Source organism: Nothobranchius furzeri, chromosome 15, assembly GCF_043380555.1.
Source record: "Nothobranchius furzeri strain GRZ-AD chromosome 15, NfurGRZ-RIMD1, whole genome shotgun sequence".
NCBI classification, from domain to species: Eukaryota; Metazoa; Chordata; class Actinopteri; order Cyprinodontiformes; family Nothobranchiidae; genus Nothobranchius; species Nothobranchius furzeri.
Window position 1 is genome coordinate 29,194,505 of NC_091755.1, and position 22,963 is coordinate 29,217,467.

Here is a 22,963-nt window from a genome sequence, read left to right on the forward strand (position 1 = left end):
CAGCATGTCAAGAAAACGAAAAGTGGATATAAGAGACTTCTTTCAAAGTCAAAACGTAAGTTGGAACATGTGACAGACCTGCATTAAGCTCAGACTCACCTCCTCCTTCACAAACATACTCAAAACTAACTTTTACAAACTCATCTCCTCCACATAACTGACTCCTCAGACACAATTTATTCGTATTATTATAATTATTATTTTTTTATTATTACTATTATCATCATAATTATTATTACTAGTAGTAGTAGTAGTAGAAGTGTAACTTCAAAACTCTTATCATTTAACTTTATTGTAAACCTATCTATTGCAATGCATATTTTCACATTAAAAAGCTCTGAAAAATGAACAGTATCATCATCGTCAACAGATTTTTTTAAGCTTAATGTCAAAGATGTACACTTTTCATTAGATTTATCTTATTTTTTCAAATTTTTTTGTGTGTTGAAATGCAACAACTGTTTAAACACTTTTAAGGGAAAAACATATTTAATATGTTTTTATACACTCAAATGTTAGGGTGATGATCATGTGTAAAACATTAGTTCAGCATGTCCTCTAACACAGCAAATGAACAAACGGCCAGATCTCAGGAGGGACCGTTTATGTATAAATAATTTTTATACTTTTGACTAGGCCTGGGAAAGTAACACATTTTGCTGGACGATATTTTGTCCAACAAATTGTTGATGATAAACGATATTGTCAACATTATCTAGACCAAAATAACCACTAATATAATGTTAATATATCATAATAATGCAAGTACACCCTTTAAAATGCAACAAAGAAACCTTCATTTAACATTGAAATGTCCAGAACCAGAACTTCTAAATGAATAAAAATAACAAACAAAAATTAAATAAAAAAGGAATCTCACTCCCTGTTAGAAAATGTTGCACCAAAAACAATAAAAAAAGACCCAAAACAATAAATACAATGGCCTATCCATTGTCAACAGCCAAAACTGCACTTCAATAAGGATGGAAAAATTATTGAGATGGGCATGTGACGTGTCAAGGGGTCTTTACATAACACCCCCCACCCCAAATCTGCACAAGCCTGCTGTGTCCCCCCCACTTCTGAAATCAAAATTTCGTCCCTGGTCCTCATGTGCAGCGGTTTTTATTATTAAAATGTATGTTTTCATGTTTTCCATCTAAAAGTCACAGATCATAAATGTTAAATATCAGCCTTCTTAGAAGAAACTAATCAACATTCTTCTGATGCAAAAATCTGATGCAACGTAATGTGACGTTATTAATGACTGTAGTAATGTGAATTTTAAACTGAGAAGTTAATCAAAATTAGTTTTGCTCGCAGTTTGTGGCACTTTTGATGTCTTTGTTAGATGCAGCCAGGTCAGATGAGGTTGTACAGAATAAAATGAACGGATTTAAATGTAAGAATCGGTTATTGTTACAAAAACATGAAAGAACAAAGGTGATCACTTGTCTCCAGTGTGTAAACCATTGACATAAATATACCTCCAAGTGTCGAAGTGCATCGTCTGCAGAGGGAGTAGCGCCCCCTGTGGCCGGAAGCGGAACATATGCGTGTGCCGTGGAGTGTGCGTTGAGCCAGTCCGCCTGAGCTCTGCCTTCTGGAGGGATGTGACCCCGGAACAGGACGCCCTCTTACAACAACACCCCATTCAAACAGACCACAGATAAGAGTAAAGCTGGACCAGGAGGGGTGAGCATTTATGTCGTTTGTTCTCGACTAGTCGCAGATTGTCAAAGGTTTTCAGAAGCGATATGAGTGAATCGCGGCGCTCAGACTTGTAGCGGTGTAGCTGCACCTGGATGGTGTCTGTGCCCACAGGAACTTCATTCAGGCTTTTGTCTGGAGCATGCTAGCGAGCTAGCTCAGCTCGCTAGCTCTGACCACTTGGCTTCCAGGGGCGCTGTTTTGGTTTTAGAGCCGCAAATAAACGTCTGTTTGCGTAAAAATGTTGTCGTTAAAGGCGCGGTTCGTTCGCGCTACTGAGGCGGGTGTAGCTTAGCCCAGGAGCCGCTTGGAGAATGTGTTGGATGCTCGGCAGCGTTAGCGCAGGGAGCCGCTCAGTCCCGCAGCAATACGATGACAAGCGCCGATCAGTCCTGTCTGTCCATCATTTCAGCTGAAACCAGAGCTATTCTGCTTCATTTAGCTGTGAGTCGCATTTCAGCGACTTTATACTCAATTTTATCTCAAGAAAAGTGAAAATCTGCACTCTAGTTATAAAAGCTTGTCAAACATGACTGTATTTTAAGCTGTTTTCTATGAAACACCCAGTCAGGAAAGGTAATACGTTTCCAGTCAGTTTATTTCCCTATTTTGGTTTTCACTCTTAAGATTGCTCTTGAGTCACATAAGATGTTTTTTCTATTTTTGATTCCTGCCACCCCCAGATGCATTGTGCCACCCTGCCTTTTCCAGTGTCTGCTTCCCCCCTCCACATGCCAGGGCTCTGACAGCCCTTTTAGTGGCAACGCTGGCACCCCAGTGACAGCAGGACATTGATGATTGCTGCAGCCAGCAGGTGTCAGGGCTTGGCTGCAGGCAAGCACTCTGAATCCCCCTGGCAACTAGCAGCCTTGGTCATGTACCACAGCAGGCTAAAGCTGCCTCAGTTTGCACATTCTCCTTGCTGTGTCTGGATCTCATTTTCCCCTCACATGCAAGCAGGGCAGGTTCACCACAGCAGACGCTTCTAAAGGGATATCATCAGCTGCACAGAGCAGATCTGGATAGAAAAACATGGTTTAGTTGCACTCACTGCCAAGGTTTTTTTTTAAATGATTTTGATGAATCAGACTAAAAATGTGTGTGTGTGTGTGTGTGTGTGTGTGTGTGTGTGTGTGTGTGTGTGTGTGTGTGTGTGTGTGTGTGTGTGTGTGTGTGTGTGTGTGTGTGTGTGTGTGTGTGTGTGTGTGTGTGTGTGTATTGTTCTGTCTTCTATGATAATGTGTGTTGCACTGGAAGATACCAGAAACACTGTTACTTACAGCCTCCATCACTGCATTGTTGCAGCCACATTGATCATTTATAGCGGTTTGCTAATCAGAAATTTATGCCCCGCTTTGACGCTGGCTCTTTTGAAAATTTTGCTGCCACACTCCCAAGGGACCGGCTTAAGGCAGTAGCTTCTGTTTCGGATCCTTTTGAGGGACCCTGAGGAGTGAGTATAGATTTTCTGTGATCACAAACCAGATGAGATGCCCTTTTTTTTCCTCCCTTCAAATGTGATGCTCTCTGGAAAAACATAGCTTTATAAAATTAGGTATATATGAAACCCCATGATGCTGCTGTAGTATAATGAATAAAAACAAGTGAGTTAAATAAATTTTTAATTGTTAGGTTAAAAGCTGGCAGAATTGCCTTATGGAAGGAGAAAGAAATGTAGAAAACTAATAGCTAACTTTCTGTAACTCTAATTGGAAGTTTTACTATAAAGTGCAAGAATAGCTCCCTTTGTAGTTCAGCTGGATTGTTTGCATTCACGCCTAATATGGTAACAACAAGACATGACCTACATTTATGTCATGTTTTCCCGATCTAGTTCATCACCACTGCTCCAAAAACTAAAGCCATTGTTGTAAACAAAGGGCATCTGAACATATAGCCACATGCAAAGACCCTGTGGATCCAAGTCAGACTTCCTGTCCTTGGGTGGCTCTGCAATTCACTTTTATATTCTGCAAGTTGTAACATTTTTATCTGTCATTCAATGTTATGCCTACTGGACATTCTTGTGTGGAGGCCCTGTATAAATAATTTTTATACAGTTGTACTGATCCTGGTCTTGAGGACCAATTCCACGTCTTGACTCGCTAATACAGATTTCGACTGAATCTGAGAACCCTCACCAAACTATAATAACAGAATAAAGTAAAGAAAATACTTTAACACTGTGAGTGTTATGAGCCTGGAATTAAAAACTTCCATGTTTTTATCGGGTACTTAAACCCAGCGTCGTGCCTGTCAAAGTAAATATTTGATTAAGGGCTGGGCAATAAATCGAAAAATTATCGTTATCGAAATTTCTGACTCTTATCGAGATCATTTTTCCCATCATGTCAATAAATTTGATAGTAAAAAAACTGAAAATATGTGTGTAGGTCGGCAACATTCATGTCTCTTTTCATGTAAAAATTTGACTTAGCGTAATACACGTGACAGCTCCATCTAGTGGACAACTCTTGTTTCTGCGCATACCTGTAGTTATCGTCCATTTATCATCGAGGTGAAATCCTCAATATATTGTGATATTGATTTAGGCCATATTGCCCAGCCCTAATTAAACTATTTTTTTTAATTAAAATATAGCTTTTAAAGGAAATACTGTAGCTTCATTCTGCACACCTCTAAATGCCCCGTGGAGGTATTATTTTTAAAAATGTAGCTTTTTATGAAATTGTTCCATATTGAATCTTTAATTTGGTGAAAATAGGCCTGTTCTGGTTACCTGATTTTGTTTGTGCGTCCTCAGGCTGGCCTAAAGTCAATGTCAAGGTATATTGAGGATTTCACCTCGATAACGATAAATGGACGATAACTACAGGAATGTGTGGAAACAAAAGTTGTCCACTAGATGGGGCTGTCACATTGTCAAATGATTACCTTCTTAAAGGGACATGAACGTGGCCAACATACACACATATTTAAAAAAAATTTATTGTCGAATTTATTGACATAAGAAAAAGTATATCGGTTGGAGTCAGAAATTTTGATAACGGTAAATTTTCCATTTATTGCCCAGCCCTAGTGTATCTCTAGTCTCCTTGGTTGTGTTTCAGTTCCTGATTCCAATCCTTCTACAAAGTAAACATTTTTCCAGTTCCCAGTTTGAACTCGTTGCTAAATCTCTCCAAGAAATTCAGTTTCCTAAAAGGTTTAGTCATCAGCAGAAAATGAGCATCTGCCTACATTAACACAGCTGCTCTGCAGGGCCAGACCAGGCCATCACACCAGGCGAGGAGCCTACTAATGTTTCTCACACATTTGCTCTAGCTGTTGTAGCAGCGCAAGACTGAATTCAAATTATTTTCCCGTCTCGGGTTTATCCCTCTCTGCTCGGGCCATCAGAGTGTCCAGGTCGTTCTGCAGCTCAGTCCTGCCTGCTGCAGGAATCTGGTTGTAATTCAGACGCAGCAGACATCCTGGCAAATAACGGTGTGACAACTGTGTCAGTCCTCACTGCCCCTTTTGACCCTGTGGGCAGCTTGTGACCGTATAACGTTACACAATAATGTGTCTCTGCAGACTGACTCCTATTCCTCTGTCAGTTTTCTCACAGTAGTGGAAGTCCTGGCTTTACTGGTTTCACAGAAATCCAGCCAGTTTGAGAAGGAGCTACTAAACATGGAACGTTTTCGCATCTTTCATTATTTTAAGTCGTAATATGTTCCGAGGAACGTTCCGAAAGACCTCATCGTCTTGATTTACTGATTCTGCTTTTACATTGGCAGCTATCTAAAGAGAAATGTGAACCTCATATTGTTTTTGATTTCTTGTCTCTTTCTACGAGCCTTAAACACCTTCATAGCGGTTTAACTTTATTAATAACTCAAACATAACAGCTGATTTTAACATTCCGACTTTAGTTCAGATCCAAGTAAGTGATTATGATCTTTGGCCCTAAATGTAACCTGGGCTCTCCAACTTTACAGCCCCTGCGTCTTGCCAACTCTGGGAGAGAGAACGAAAAGAGGCGTGGATCTCTGGGGGATTAAAGCTAGATCAGCATTAAAGAAAGCTTTTGATTGTGTCTTGAACATTACCCGTATGGGTCTAGACTGGCTGAGTATTCATCGAGGAACTAATAGCCGGCCATCTCTAGAAGATAATCTTAGGCATGATGAAGTGGATCCTAACTGTGGTCCTTAAAGGGATGTAAGACAAAATGTAACAACAGCTCTTTTAAAATATAACAAATGCAATAAATGTTGTGTGAATAGAAATAATCTATAAAATTGTTGGTTTGTTAAATTAATGTGAGTTCTTGATCAAAAACAGATTTGATTTACAGAGTAATACACCCGTGTAAGGGACAGTTAGAGCAAAAGTTTAAAAGGCATAAGAAAATCTTTTCCAGGGAGGATCTCTGTGCTTAAGAAACATGGAAAGCGTCCTCCATGCTTACTTGTGTATATCTTCTGAATGCCGTAATATAAGGAGACATTGGTTCACATGCTTGGGTCTTCTTTCATGTATATAAACTGTCCGTGCTTGGACACTTTCATATGGTAACACAAGCTGACCTCCACATCACTTCACGGGTCTACAGACTTAGCTACAGCCTAATTTGTAGCCATAATGTGCTAATTTGTTTACAATATCCAATCAACTAGAAGTTGTTGTCACAGTATGGAAGGCCTGCTTCTCCCACCTTAGAAACGTGTTAATCCCAACAAAAATGATCACTTCTTGGCTTTTAACCCAACTTTTGCGATTCCAGTTTTTCTTTTCTCATCTCTGGGTGTCATATTTTTTTGTATTGTAAAAATGTATTTCCTTTTCTTTTAGTTTTAGTGATTTAACCTGTATTTTAATTTTCAAGCTATTCTAATATTTTTTCCTTTATCCTCCATTAGGGCTGGACAATAATTCAATAACAATATATATCAATTGATAGATGTATGGCACAATAGAAAAAAATAGGTCAATAAAAGCGTCAATAAAAAGTTTCTATTCTTTTTTCTATTTTAGCCTATCAGGTAGCTTGATACTAGAGTCAATACTTACTCCCAGCCAATCAAAAACACAGACCCAGGCACACGCTGTCAAGTCCTACCGATGCCTCAAACCGATGCCTCAAACCAATGTTGCAGCTAGTAGAGGAAATAGTCTCGTAAAAATGTTACAGTTGTTCACCAGCAGAGTGGTTTTTACAAGTCTGACAAAAAAGGCGCCATGGTCAATTAAATGTTTCGTAACACAACCAACTTGTTTTATCATGAAATAATGACATAAAATAGTCAGGACTGCATTTAAAATACATTTTCAACATTTATTTTTATAATTATCAATAATTATTTATATCAGTATGAATTTAGTTTAGAAATATGCTGTATTTTTATATATATCAACTATATCATCCAGCCCTACCCATGAATTTTTGGGATCCATAAATTTATGGGTTTTCTGCTCTGTGTACAACGCTTTTGTGCCCTTGTTGTTGAAATGTTCGTTATTCATAAAGGGATTGGAACGGACACTAGCATACAGGTAAGGGGGTGAAATCTAGTCTGAATAGAGATATTCTCCCAGTGGACTGTCGTTTAAATGTTTTCTTGCAGCAGATATTGTGAAAGTAAAAAGTCGTTTTTAAGGATGGTTAAAAATAAAAACTGCAGCACTCAGAACAGAACTTGCCAAATCCCGGGCCGGTGCGATGCTAAAAATGGACGTTTTTCAAGCTTCAAACGCAATCATCAGTGAATTCAGTTCAGCTCTGACATAAAAGGCCTATTTTTATCAGTAATGGTGGAATAGGGCTTCTTTATAAATAAAGCTTTGATTGATTGATTGTTTGATTGATTGATTGATTGAATATAGGAGGACACTTACATCTAGCTGCAGAGATGAAAATGGTTACGATGTCAATACTCCAAAGTCTTTGATGTTAATTTGTTGTTTTCAAAGATCTTTTTAAAAAGACAAAACCATTTTGCCAATTGCATTTTTCATCTATTCTTATCTGTCGCCGTTTTTCCACATTGATGCTGTGACTTATTCACTTAGTGAGGCTGAGGAGGACCGATTTGGTCCTTCTGAGTCTCCGTCTATCTTCACGGTGCAGAAGGTCTCTTAATATTATGTATTAGCTCTCTAATTTGTCTGAAGTGAGGAGCCTGGAGACGTGATCAAAAGTGTCACAGAAGCTGGTCTGCCACCACACTTCTCTTCTTCATCCACCACCCCCACCCAAATGCAGTTCAGCCACCACCGTCGCCAATCCCCTGAAGGTTTACCGAGCAGCTGAACTGACACCAGCAGTCTCTCAGTCTTTTCATGTTTGTCTTCAGAGCAGCTCACCAATTAAACAGCTCAGGTTGGAGTGAATACCTAATGTATTCATGGGCTGCTCGCTCATTGTCCTGCTTGTGCGTTGTGAGGAACAGAAGAAAAACTCAAAGTGTTGTAAAAGTCCGTCAAAGCTCGCTCTAATTATGAAGAGGAACCAGAAACGTAGTCTCTAGCTGCTCTGATCTGGATGGATCCACACGAGCATCAGCACCCCCAGTCTCTCCCTCTTCTAGGCTCTCGAAAAAGGGGGATGGCGAGCTAGTTCCTCAATTAAATATAACCCTACATCAAACAGCCCGTCAGCATGCGTTAGTGGCCCTTTGTACAGATAAGAGGCAAAAATAAATTGCCAGGTTTATCATAGCGACACGCATATTCTGAAATATTCTTGGAGGGGGAGGTAAAAAAACATGCATACTTATTTATTCTTTCCCTTTTAAAATCTTTTTTAAGCTTTTAGTAATTTAGCGTTTCATCACAAATGAATTTCTATGTTTTTTGTTTTTACAGAGTAAACTAGCTGAATTTCCAGCAGAGCTTATCCCTTGTTAAAAGAGGGATCTACTGTGGCAACAGACGACCTTGATGTGTGAGCGTGCGCTATCACAGCGGAACCCATCTTTTTTTTGTCACCCACATTAGCTGTGGCAGCTCCTTTTATCGCCTCTCTCTTTTTCCCCTCCCCTTTGCGTACATTCTGCTTCTCTGCAGAGCGACAATGAAAATGGGTCATAGGCAGGCGTGAGATGTGTGTGAAAACTACCACGCAATATTCATGATGAGGCGGAGAGAGCCAAGGAGGTCAGATGTCCGGAGGGAGTGTGGGATGTGGCTCTGATCACCTTTAAAGGCTTCACTTTGGGTTTCTGGAACCAGATTGTGTGACTAAAACAACAATTTTTAACTTCCTGTTTAACGTTTAATGTGGACTGGATTTGTGTAACACTGATGTGTTCGTGTGTCTGCATCCAGAGCCACAGGAGCAGGGGGGATGAACCGCGAGGAGGCGCCGGGGAAGTCTCCTGAAGAGATTTACATCCAACAGAAAGTGCGGGTCCTGCTCATGCTTAAAAAGATGGGATCAAATGTAAGAACATGGACTTGATCTCCACTACCAGGTGTTTTTGATTCAAAAACAAGAGACACGTCAAACACAAGCTCTCATTGGATGTGCAGTTGGCAAAGACACGCCCCTTTTACAAACTATCTCAGAAAAAAATTGATTATTTTTCCAAACAGAGTGGGTCATATAGATGTGCTTCGGTCAAAAGAACAATCAGCTAGAAAAAATTGTGTTTAATCAATTTTTAAGAAACAATAAAGTATATATTTCAAATTTCTGTGACTGAAAGTTTGTTTTTACTGCTTCTGTTGTCAGAGTTGGTAAATATCTCTGAGATTTTCAAAATGACCAAAATCAAGAGTATTTTCAACTAAATGTGCACTACTTCCAATAACAGCATATCTGTCTTTGGGATCTGGACTGTTTTTGTTTTAGTGATTTTAAATTTTCTTTTGTTTACTATTCAGCTTACGTCGAGTGAAGAGGCTTTTCTCAGAACGTACGCAGGTGTGGTCCACAGTCAGATGAGCCAGCTACCGCAGCACAATATAGACCAGGGTAAGGCACTGACACACACACACACACACACCTATAGAAAGGCTACTATAAAATACAGTCACAATATACATAAAAAGTGTAAACAGCCAATCCGCATACAAAATATGTTTAGAACGCCCGGAGAAATAAATGGGTTTTCAGATTGCTCTTAAAAACATCAACTGAGTCGAGTGAACGTAAGAACAGAGGTAACTCATTCCAGAGCCTCGGTGCGACGGCCTGGAATGAGCGATCTCCTCGTGTCTTGGACCGAGTACAGGGGACCATAAGAAGATTTTGATCCAATGATCTCTCCACCTTCGAGAAGGCATGTAAGGACAGAGCATGTCTCGAACGTACAGTGGAGCCTGACCATGCAGCGCTCTGAAAGTCATATTTGACGTTGAACACAGGAAAACCAGCAGCTGATAAGCTCCGCCCTCCCCTCACACATGTGTGCTGCACTACCCAGAGTAACACAGAACAAGGGAGAATCCCTGCACACACATCACTCGTCTTAAAGCGTGCACATCATCGAGCCAAGTGTTCTCCCTGATGATGACTCCTCTGCCCACCAGCTCTGTGAGATTACTCACACAACGGTCGGCGAGCGTGAATAGAATCCAGTGACTCATACTCGGCAGGAGTGCTACAGCAGTGTCGCTGCTGATGGTTGGCCTGGTTGGGGGAGTGACGCAAATCACAGCTCTGTGTGTAGCTGTGGAGTACATGCTGTTGTTCTTTCAGATTGAAACACTAGAGTGCACTCTTGAGCTTTTATTTTTCCTTTACTTTGACCGGAGTGTGAACCGCTAGAGGGTGCTGCATTAAAACGCAGTGATCCTTCTGGAAGATGCTCTGCAGAAAGCAAAAAAAAAGTAAGATATTTCAGAGTAAATAGACCTCTGTTCCAAAACACAGTTATCAGACAGAACGCCTGCTGTTGTAAACCTGCTGTGGCTCGTGTCTGCCTTTTCTTTTTATAACTTTCAGCACTCTGGAAGGGTTTTAGAGGAGAAAATGACCTGTGACGCATTTTCTCATTTTAGATTTGAGGATTTGTCTGTGGCCTTTCTCCGTCAATGCCAATGAACTGTAACAAAAGATTACCTAGCAAACAGAGCTTCAGAACCCTGTACCGAACTAGCAAGGACGAGTCCCATTCATTATAGAGGAATATAAATATCGAGTGGTGCAGAGAGTATGAGTCCTACATTACAAACAGACACGGTGAACGTCCTCGGTGAGCCCATGAATTATTCGTGGGCTACATCTTGTCTGAGTGATTGTGATGAGGTATTAGGAACATGGTCGGAGAGTTAATCGTTGTTGAAATATTCAAGGCCAATTGAAGGGCAGCACTTTGTATGTACCAGCAGGCGTAGCAGCCTTTCAGGAGAGAGTTTAAGTTCACCGTTGATCTTATTTAGATGTGAAAATGGCTTTTAAAGAAGTGCTGAAAGCTTGCCTTTAAATTAGTGATGCACCGATATGAAATGTTTGGGCCAATACCGATATCTGATATTAATATCACTGTTATGGCCGATAACTGATATTTGCTGATACCGATATCCTGACATTATTGCTTCTAAAATCAGATTTTGTATAGAATAAAAACTATTAAAGCTGAATTTACGTTATGTACACACACCACACACATTTATGCTTCAATCACTGTCACATTACTAAACAAATTAGAGGCCGGCCAATATGGTTTATTTTTAAGGCCAATGCCAATACCGATTTTTAAAGAATTGTGTTGCCGATGGCCGATATCTAAAGCCAATTATTAAGGCCTATATATATATATATATATATATATATATATTAATTACACCCTATTTTCCGTAGTAAAAGTCGCACCAGCCATAAAATGTATAATGAAGAAGAAAAAAACAAATATAAGTCGCACTGGACTATAAGTCGCATTTTGGGGGGAAATTTTATTATTTTTCTTACAGAATCTGAGACCAAGCATTTCACATTGCAAGACAAGTACCGGTAACAATAACAGAATAAACAACCAGGGCGCAGCAGCGCACCACTTTCTCCAGCAGAGGATGGCGGTGTTTCAAACCCTCCCAGCGGGACATGGGAGCTCATTCCTGGGCCGGAGCCGGACCGCAGCACCCCGCCACAGGCTGCAGCAGGTGATGGCGGTGTTTCAAACCCTCCCAGTGGGACAGGGGAGCTCATTCCTGGGCCGGAGCCGGCCCGCAGCACCCCGCCACAGGCTGCAGCAGGTGATGGCGGTGTTTCAAACCCTCCCAGTGGGACAGGGGAGCTCATTCGTGGGTTGGAGCCGCCCGGGCCGCTGCAGCTCGCCACAGGCTCCAGCAGGTGATGGCGGGGCAGAGGAGCTTATTCCTGGTCCAGAGCCGGTCCGCAGCAGCGCGGTATACATAATCTGGTATATAAGTCACTCTGGAGTAGTCGCAGGACCAGCCAGACTATGAAAAAAAAATTCGACTTATAGTCTGAAAAATACGGTGTGTGTGTGTATATATATATATATATATATATATATATATATATATATATATATATATATATATATATATATAAATATATATATGTGTGTGTGTGTGTGTGAATGTATGTATGTATATACATTTTGTGTGCAATATAATTAAAATAAGTTAATAAATCTCTTAATATTTATTGAACTTCAAATATAAAACAAACGCATAAAAAATACTGTGTGTTGGAGTCCTTCGGGTACTTTCTTCAGTCTAGTAGTGGCGGTAGTTGGCCACACGTGCCTAATTTCTATAATTTTTTTTCGGCTTTTAAAAGTAATATTGGCCGATGGCCAATGTAGAAAATATTAAACAGAAAATAAAACAAATACACATCACCCCCCTCATCCTCTGGAACAGATAAACAAATGGAAACAAGACGGAAAAAGTATTAATTGTTAATATCGGCCTGGTTTTATATGCCAATATGTACAAAAATGAATAACATCGGCCAATACCGATATTGATGCCGACATATTGTGCATCCCTACTTTAAATATAACATTGTAAACTTTAATTAGTAAAGTACATGTATTACTACATACGTGTATTTTAGGTTTTACTTATAAAAATGGGTTTATGTGTTTCGGTTTCACAGTAGCTTTGCAACTAGTTTTAAATGAAAAATTTTCCTGAATTAAAGGGATACTGTGCAACTTTTTCATTTTTTTTTAAATAATTTTCTTGGACCAGTGTGTGCTAAAATGACCCTTTACAGGGTTAATGAAATGTCATTAAGACCAGAATACCCAACTTAATGGAGTGGAGCTGACATGGTGAAGCTGCAGTCTGCTTCCAGCACATTTTCTGCACGTTTTAGATTGTAAACTCAGCTGATTTGTTTAATTTAGTGATGAATCGCGTCTGTAGAAACTAATGAAAGCTGAGACATTTAGTTTAAGGTGTTAAAAAGACGAGCACACAGCTTCGAGATAAGTTTCATTTTCGGTTTAACCACAGTCAGTTAATAATGGGCACTAGGGGGTGCTAAAAGCAAACAAAACTGCCCAATGTCCTTTTAATCCTTTACCCCACAAATACAGTCCTTATTGCCCCACATCAAAAAATGCAAAAGTGAAATGTTTTCATTGATTATTTCTTGGTGATGGAGTCAAAGGGTTGAGACCTTAAAATACCTAAAAATGATAAGTAATTGGCTGTAAAAATATCACAAGATTGATTTATTTAATTTGGAAATCACTATAAAGAATTTAGCAAATTTCTAATTGGTGTTTTGCATATGAGACATGTGAGCAGAACCATCAACATTCATTCATTCGTGTGTGAGGGTTTTATTCAAGGATGCATATTAACCACTATAGCATGTGTGTGTGTGTGTGTACTTTCATCCTCTGCAAGGCATCTTGATGTTTGTGGTATTTTTAAGTCCTTTCAGTTCCAAAAAAGGTTCAGACGGAACCATTTGTAACGTAAGCACACCCCATTTTTCATTCTGAGAATGTAAGGTCTTAGATTTGATCAATGTGGCCTTAAAAAGGTCTTGCGTCTTAAAATTGGCTTCCCTAAACCTGCAGATACCCTGATCCCTGCTCCGGTTGTGTTTAAAGTTTCTATGGGAACGAAGAAGTGATGCTTTATGGATCTGTTGGAGATAAACCAAATGAAAATTTCCCTCCTGAGTGTGAATCAAAGCTTTTATTCACAGCGAACGTGGTGTGAATCGGAAAAGAGTCAGATCATGCCTGATGCTGTGTCCTCAGAAGGTCTCGGTGTCCAGCATCAGACCGAATCTCATTGATCAAGTGGCGTCTCACTTAGAGGTGACTGAGGGTGCAGCCGTGGTGGAGTTGTGTTTGAAATCTTAAACAGAAATGTCTGTTAGAGCTCCTCAATTTTTGGGTGTAAAATATAAATCACCTGTCTGGAGATTTCTAATAAGTAAATTAGTTTGCTGACTTTACTGACTAATTTGTTACTCAAAGCTATATTTTGGATTAAAAATCTAATATGATAATGGTTATTTTTCTCATAAGTCTATGGATCACCGCATTTGCATGTTGGTTAGTTTTAATTGGCTCATTACCATAGATGCTAACGCAGAAATGTGTTTTGTAATTGAAATGAGCCAAACCTGAGATATTCTTTATTCAGCGTTCTTGTTGAGCGTCTCAACATAAACAACATGCAGCACCAAGGATGCTGCATGTTGGAGAAAATGCAGACCCTTTTCTTTTACGGGTCTTCCTCAAACTAAATGTCATTTGACCAGATGTAAACACACAAACATGGTTTCATTATTTAAACCTGGGATTTAGATTCACAATGTTACATAACTGCCTTTAAATGTAGGTAACCCTGTCCTATTTGACTCAAGTAGAACCCTCCCTAAAGGATGTCGGCGAGCCTCGGCAAAAGAGGAGAGACGAGGAGGCGTTGCCATAGCAACCCAAGTTGTCCCAGGAAAGCTGCGCTTCCCCAGGGTGTTCGGTGCTGTTGTGACGTGTATCATTTATAGAACAGCGCAGGTTAAATTTAGAGAATGCTAATTACGTTGATGATGCACTATCCCAAACTGGCTCCGAGAGCACGTTAGTTTTGACAACAAAAAACTGGGAAGTTTACACGTCTGACCTTGTTTAGTTTTTTATTTTAAATTTAATATTGAAACTAAGATGTCACCAATGTTTGTGAATAATGGATTTGAATCCTTGGAGGCCCTGATTGTGGTTTTGTAGCCCCCACTGTGTCTGTTTAGCCGGACCACCCACCATCCCCTGCTGTAAGTCACCCCTGCTGTTCTCAGCGTCTTCATCCCCCCCGACCCCCTCACAGATTGTGACCTTAGATGCTGCCGGTGCAGCATGGCTGTGATGCCGTAGCCGTCCTACGGATGCTTTTCTGCTCCATCGAGCTGCAGAGATGGGCAGGACGCAGCTGGATGCCTCTCACTTCAAACACGCTCCCTTTGAGGTTATTAAAAGATTTCTTATCCTCAGAAGTTTTGGTGGAGCTTTTATGTTTCTTTGTTCATTCCAAGCAAACCACATATTGATTTTTTTTTTTTTTTTTTTTTTGTCTTTCTGAAGCTTAAAAAATACATTTGCTGTCGCTGTGGTGTATGGTCTGAAGCCAGAACATCAACAAAAATATATTTACTGCTTCATCTTTACGTGTTTTTATTTAGGAAACAACATTTTGGGGATGGGGGTATTTTTTTCCCAAAGAAATTGATAACTTGGGGATAATTCTTTATTTGGAGCTTTGAATTTCAAAAGTTCGATTGTAGATACTGGTATTCTCTCTCTTTTTTCTTTTTTTTTTTGGCAATTTGTACAATCCTCAGTCCTCTTTCTATGAAACGACATATTGGATGAATCTGATGAGATTTCCTTATTGTTGGAGTAATCCACGTTCTTGAGACGTCCCGTTCACCTCAGCCAGGCGAGGAGAGAATCAGCCAGAAGCAGATGGAAAGGGGAAAGAACGGCCAGAAGCAGAGTGGTATCAAAGCTACAGCAGCAGCAGCACCGCAGATGCAGCCTGATTTCTATCTGTCGCTAAGCAACAGCAATAAGGGACCTGATGTTTCCATCTTGTTGGCTGGAGCTTGTTTTGTGTGTGTATTCTCTCAGAACATGCGTGCATGTTTGTTGGCATCAGGGTGCGGTTTGGACGTTTTACTCATATTTAGCACAGCCTGTGAGGTATTTTAAGGTTTTTGGCCCAGGATGTTGATCTAAACAGCTTCACACAGGCTTTTGCATGATCCAATGTGCTGTTTTGCTGAATTATGATCTTTTAAGCAGTTATTTTTAGCTGCTCTTAAATGAAGGTGGAGATGTATCTTGCCTCTTAGAGGATAAAAATTAAACTAATCAAAATAATTTTTTCCTCTTCACCAGTTTTTGTTTCGATTCAGTAGTCCTGCAAATGGACACCCTCCTCTTTTCTATGAGTCTCATGTTTGAACTCAGTCTAATGTTTTGAAACTGTGATTTAAATGAAATAAGGATAAAAAAAATTCTAAATAATGTTCTCTAATAATGAGGAGGATCTACTCTTCATGTGCTGAACCTCACAGTCTCTGGCCTACTTTCTCATCTCTAATAATCCAAAGCTGCTGTGAAGAGTTTTTTTAAGCAGGCATGAAGATGTTGTCAGAAACTCTTCTCTGCCATCGCCAAAGGTGTGGATGTTGGTGTTAATGATTCTGGAGTTTGTCAGGTGTTCCTACAGGATGACTGTAGACAATCACACCTGTCATTTCTCTACTCACTTTAATATATATTTTAAATTGACTTCACCTTTAAACTCCACCCGTGCCTTCTGGTCTCATAAACTGTTTTATTGATGAAGAGTTTTATTCTGTGCATCCGACATATTTAGTTTCATGCAATTAATTTTAATAAATAACATTTTTTGGATGGGTTTTGGACCAGGGGTAGACTGTCAGCTGATATAGCGGGCCAATATTTACCATTTTTTATATACTGGCATCGAACAAAATACCTTCTTACTACCTGGAGTCACATGAGAACGTGGCTACCTAACGCATGTGACAGCCCCATCTAGTGGACGACTTTAATTTTTACGCGTTTGCGTAGTTATCGTCCATTTATCGAGGTGAGCTCCTCAATATACCGTGATCATAATTTTAGGCCATATCACCCAGCCCTAGCACCAGCTGATGATATTAGTGACATTAGTGAGATTGTTGTTGAACTCAGGAGAATACACACCCAGCATGCTCCTCCGACCGTCAACGATGAAACTGTGGAGAGAGTGGACAGCACCAAGTTTCTGGGTGTGCACATCACAGAGGACCTCTCCTGGACTAAAAACTCTGTAGCACTAGCCAACTTTCTCCACAAAGCACCAGCCTCCATCATGTGTACTTTCTACAAAGGCACCGTTGAGAGCATCTTGACCTACTGCATCACTGTGTGGTATGGTGCTGCGTTCTCTCTAAAGACTGAAGTGCTGAAATAAAATGAGTTTTTGCTCAAATAGAAAATGGCATCTGAGCAGCTGAATTAGCTGCATAACTGTGCTTTTAACAGCAAACAGGAACGAGCCTTCTTGGCAGGTGTGCATCGGCTTTAATGACTCGATAAATTAGTTAGAGAGGACCTAATGAATCATTGCTTCCTGAACAAAAGGAAGCTGACAGTTTTATTGTGTTTTTGGCAGAATTCACAAGTCAAATCAAAACAAGGGGAGCTATAATCATCAGCTGAGGATACCTTTAATCTGCAGTTGTGTGTTTAACTGAGAACTTGTGCTGTGGCATCCCAGGCAGCCTTAGAGGGTTGAATGGCACTGAAGCTTCAGATATGAGTTTTATTATGACAGTGCAGGATGCTGCTGTCAGCGGGCCACTCGGCGTGTTACCGGATCTCCTGTCAGGGCTCTGATGGCAGGTTTACTCCCAACAGGTCGAGCCTGGATTAGATGAATGCACCTTTTATCCATAAAAGGATTTTCACATCAGGGTCTTCTTTCCTGAATTTACAGAACGCTGATGGGCAGCGGAAAACATGGCTTCTTTCATTTAGTGTGATCCGATAATCGTTTGGAACACTCAGGTGCTGATAGCAGAAAAATACACTGATTTTTACTAGAAACCCTATTTAAGCCGAGGTTAAAACACCTTTTAGCATCTTCACAAGCCTGTAGTACGATGATTAAGTGCCTGGCCAATCATTCATCCAATATTTGTCTTTTTTTTTTTTTTTTTTTTTTTTTTTTAACCTGTTGTCATCTTTATCTGTGCAAACTTTAACCAAGCAATAAAAGTTTAGATTTTTCAAACAGTAGTTCTCTTTTAAAGATGTTTTAAGTGTTCAACTATTGGTTTTTCTATTGCCGGTGCCAATATGTAGGAGACATGATCAGCTGATGGCTGATAGCTAGACATTTTCCACCTTACTTTCATGCCAAAATGTCACTAATAACATCATTAAATGCACAAAATCTCTGAAGCTGAATCAGTTAATGAATGGTAAATATTGGCCCGATATATCGACCTACCCCTACTTCCAAGTGTTGGTAAATGAATGCTTTATAAGTAAAAACTACACAACACTCGTCGGAGGCTGTGTTTTCTGCCTTTCACATTTCATCACATATTAATAATATTGATTTTGTATGCTTGTACATGATTCAGAATTATACATCCACATGGTGTTGCATCAAAAAATAGACAACATCTCCCACCCCAAGAAGATTCAGTGAACTTTGATTTGTCTTCATCTTCCTGCCTGGGAATTCATCTCATTACCACATGTTTTGATTCATAAAAGATAATTGCAAATATGTTCAGTGGGTTTCTTATTTCATGCCTAAATAAGGTGTGATGGGTTAATTTCACCTGGTAATTTGTACTTGTTTAGATTTTTTTAAACACCTCCAGCTCTGATCTGATTGAACTTTTTTTAGTTACAACAAAGAGATGATTTAAAGTCAAAATTTGACATTTCCTTGTACATATTTATTGTTTTTATGGATGCATCATTGCTACTGCTCTTAATTTCTGCTCAGTTTTACTCATCAGGCCAATACCGATTTTTAAAAATGACCATCATCAGTCTCTACCGATAGCGATGCTGACAAATAATCATTTTTGCATTGCTGTTTTACTAAAAGAACACATATTAAAGTTTTCTATGTGTGTCCTAGGTGCAGAGGACGTGGTGATGGCATTCTCAAGGTCAGAGACGGAGGATCGGCGACAGTGACCCCGGCTTCCCCCTCCACACACTCGCACACACACACACATACTAATCACTTCTTTATGTGAACCACAACAACACGCTACGGCACAAACAACACACTGATGAGCTAAGGAGAGGAGGGCCGTCAGCGAGGGGGAGGAGCAGGAGAGGAAAGAGGCAGTTTGTTTGGTCTCACACTCCACTCAGCCTTTCACACGTCATCCTGTCCTCACACACTTCGACACACCTTTACCCGAGATGCACTCGAGTGGCTCCCCGCAGGCTGAGGCCTTGACAATAAGGCAGTCTGTGAAAACACTCGTAAATTGTGTGGATGATTTATTTTATTTTGTTAGATTGTTTAGCGGTGGTAGATTGTTGTTGTTGGATGGTGTTAAATCTGCCCGGTAACCGGTCCTGAGCGGTGTCACAAAAGAGAGATTTAACGTATTTCTGCTTTTACCTTAACAGGGATGTGACTGGTTTTTGGGGGTCTTAGCTGTTGTGTTAAAGGCTTTTATTGTTATGCAGTAGGAGCTTCTTTTATCAGAAACATGAAGTAATCATGTTCCTCTGGAGTTTAAAATGTGGATGTTTCTGTTCATAACAAATCTAGGGAAATGGGTTCATTTTCTCTCAATTTAGTTCTAATGGTCAGTGAAAAAAAATGAAAGTATGGGTTTAACTCGAGATCATGTTTATTCACTGCTGTCCTGTTACTGGAAAGTTAGTAATAATCCTAAAAGATGCTTTTAAAAAAAGGAGTAAGAGCATAAAAACATCCTGTTGCGTTCCATAACAACAGCGGTTTGTATTCAGGCCATAAATGTGTAACAGGATTGTTTAAAATTTTGATTTAAATTCAGATTACAGCCTGTTATTTTCCATTTAAGGGGATAGTTCAGACACTGAGACGTGATTCTGAGTAAAAGTTTACTTTTTTACCCCTTGAATTCAAAAGTGGTTTACTGCTGTCTTTAAACAGCACCAGTACCCTAACTTTCAAAGCAGTTCATGCAAAGATTGTTACATAAACCTTTCCTCGGTCTTCAGTGCATGCCAGAAACCCATCTCTGAGTCTTGTTCACGAGTGAGGGAAATGTGGAGCATGAGATCGATGGGCAGATTGGTGTTGCATCACAGCGTTCTAGTCTGTCGTGGTGAAGAGAGAGCTGAGCCCTCAACTATGGTCACGAGCTTTGGGTGGTGACCGAAAGAATGAGATTGTGGATACAATTGGCTAAAATTAGTTTTCTCTGCAGGGCATCTGGGCTCTCTCTTAGAGATAGGGTGAGAAGCCCAGTCATGACGGAGGAGAGGGAAGTCTCTGCCTCTCTGCTTAGGTTGCTGACCCCGCGACTCGACTCCAGATAAGCAGACGGTAATGGATGGATGGTGTTTTTGGCAGAAAACAAAATCGCTGCTCGTCTGCATTTATTGATGCTCCAAATAAGCTCTGTGCTTCTAAATACTGTAGCTTGATTTCCTACAAAGTTTAGAAGGCTGGCACAGTTTTAGGATGGCAGCAATCCACTTTGGTCTTGGCTTCTTTTATACTAGCTGTTAGCTCATCAACCTTGAGGAATTAGAAGCTATTTCACCAAACTGAGGTCATTCAGAAAGCAGCGGGTTAAATGGTGATTATTTAGAACGTTTACACCAAGAACACCGATGCGATGCACAAGTCTCTGACCTTCACACACAACCACAGCTGTAGCAGGTGTCCTCAGCATCCATCCCATGCTGCTAACTGCTGCTCGTTTTCTTCAATCAGCCAGAAAAAAGAACAGAAACAAAGCTGAATCCACTCCATTTTCTGATCTGTAAGATTTTAATCTCGTCTCTAGTATTTTATCGACAGGCGAATTGATGCTGAGTACTGACATCGAACCTGAAGTGAATCATTCACGTTGAGTTCACAGTGTGGGGTAACTCGTCTCCTGGGAAAGTCAATGATATTTATGAATGAGAACCACGTGAAGGTCGGGGGGCTTTTGTTTGTGTGTGAGTGTGTGTGTGTGTACAATATAACGGTGAGGAAATGCGCAATACATAACACTACCAGACAAAATGTAATTAATGAATCACAGAGACGCATTTCCATCCCAGACAAATATTTCCCCCTTTTTTTGTGTTATTGTGACAAGCAAACCCTTAATATTTTAAATTGTACATAAAGTTAAGTAGGCCGATAAGAACAAACGCGTGCCAGCTCTGTTTTTTTAATGTAGGATGAGCTTACCACAAGGGATGAGCTGTAAATGTAATTTATTGCTTTCTGAGTTGAAACGCTGTTCATCAGAAGGTAGAGAAGATCAGGAGTTGCGACTCCTCATTCACACTAAACTCACCCTTACAAATTCTCAGCTACCTGAAAACATGAAGCCAAACATCAGAAGTGTGTGCTAGTTTTGACTGTGCTGTATCTCTTGCACTATTATCTGCGGGATGTTTGTAAAACATACATTTAAATATTTAGCACGGCAACTCCCTGTTTGGTTTTTAAAAACTGGACTTTGTAAACTTTGTTTTTGTTTTTTATCTTAAAAATAATGATTCAATGGGATTTAAAATAAATGACTATTTGTTAATTGAAACGTTTTTCTAGCGACAGGCGGAATATTTAATTTGTCTTAAGTACAGGTTATAAATTAGTGAAACGAGTGCGACGTTTTAACGCCGAGCGTGTCGGCCGAGGATCTTTGAAGCCGTGCCAGGATGATTGTCGTTTGTACATTCTTCATATCTGTGGAAGCTTTTTGGGGGGATTTTATTTCTACTTTTATTTTCTCTAGTATGAAAAAGTGTTAAGGCAATAAGTTATTTTTGAATGTCTTCAACAATCACCACAATGTAAACAGCCATCAGGTCTGTAGCTCGATGTTATGTTTACTTTTATTATAAGGCGTTTTTCTGTTTGTCTATGCATTGTTGTTTTTAAGTGACTTACTGTACAGGGTTGCTCTACAGCCTTCCACGTGTAAAATAATGGGTGAGTGTGGGCATGCATGCGCGCGCGCGCGTGTGTGTGTGATAATTTTTGAACTTAAAAAGAAAACTCCCTGTTTGATTTCCACCATGCTGTTGCATCGAGGCTTTTATTGTGTATCTTCTTACTGTGACTTCATGTTGCCTACATGTTTTTTATTATTATTGTTTATTTTGTTGTCTTGGCTTTGTATTTTATTTTTGATGAGTTGGTTTTGTTTTGTTTTGTGTGGCTGCTGCTGACCATACAGATCCAATGCTTCCAAATCCATCTGAACCATTAAAGAACTTTTAAAGAGTAAAATTCTACGTTTTCTTGTTTCATTCATGGTAATGTCAAATTAAAGCTTATTTAGATGTTGATGAGTTTTTGCTTTTGTAGAACAAAATCTTGATATTTGCTTCTGTTCTGGATAATAAATTGAAACTGCAGCTTTCTTCTAGAAAATGCTAAGTTAATATCGTGTAATCATAATTGACTCTAAAAATAAATTTGGGTCCAAGTGTCTTTGGCAAAAAAATGCAAAAAATATGCTGAATTGGGCTGCATGGTGAAGCAGTGAGAAGGTTGCCAGTGTGAAACCCTGCTGCAGCCTGTCTGTTCTGAGTGGTTCTCCCCATGCAAGTGTAGATTTTCTCAGACCATATTTGCGCCCCTGAATAGTCCCTGTGTGTGTGTGTGTGTGTGTGTTGTCTCGTTGCTGTTCCTGCCTCTCGCTCCAACTCCCTGCATAGCTAGTGAGGAAAAGGGGTTCTAAAACAGTGATATTCAGAATTTAAAGCATTTCTCCCATTTTATTTTCACCTCTGAATTGTGGGACCTGGGGTGTCCTCTTTCCAGACACTTCCCAGCTCCTCCAGTGGGATTCTGAGGCCAACTCTCTAATGTCTCTGGGGTTTCCTCCATGCCACCCTGTAATCAAAAACTTGATGTTTTTGATCATAGATGAGATGGATGTTTCTGGCAAAGAAAGCACCCAACTCAACACCCTCCACCCCACACCTGCACTTAGAAACTCTGTCCATTAAAGTTATGACCAGAACTGGTGCATTAGTTCTCAGAATTACAATCAAACCAGACTGTTCTAGACTATTTAAAAGCTACCTGGATTTGAGTTTATCATAGAGGCCAGCAGATTCTACCTGCACACAGCAACACCTTCACACGT

General features: G+C 39.9%; 1 protein-coding gene across 1 annotated transcript; it reads left to right on the forward strand.

Annotated features, from left to right (window-relative positions):
• The first annotated feature begins 1,382 nt into the window (after positions 1-1,382).
• Positions 1,383-22,098, forward strand: ctnnbip1 (catenin, beta interacting protein 1). The gene is made up of 4 exons (XM_015967666.3): positions 1,383-1,695; positions 8,986-9,100; positions 9,544-9,634; positions 18,772-22,098. Exons 2-4 carry the CDS (start codon positions 9,005-9,007, stop codon positions 18,828-18,830), a joined length of 246 nt encoding a protein of 81 aa, XP_015823152.1. The 5' UTR covers positions 1,383-1,695; positions 8,986-9,004; the 3' UTR covers positions 18,831-22,098.
• Positions 22,099-22,963: the final 865 nt, after the last annotated feature.

What these genes read in the sequence shown, in the direction of transcription:
- ctnnbip1 (XM_015967666.3), top strand. Translation starts at nt 9,005, where the DNA reads ATGAACCGCGAGGAGGCGCCGGGGAAGTCTCCTGAAGAGATTTACATC. An exon ending in TTAAAAAGATGGGATCAAAT is followed by an intron (nt 9,101 to 9,543) that starts GTAAGAACATGG and finishes TTTACTATTCAG; the next exon opens with CTTACGTCGAGTGAAGAGGC. An exon ending in GCAGCACAATATAGACCAGG is followed by an intron (nt 9,635 to 18,771) that starts GTAAGGCACTGA and finishes TGTGTGTCCTAG; the next exon opens with GTGCAGAGGACGTGGTGATG.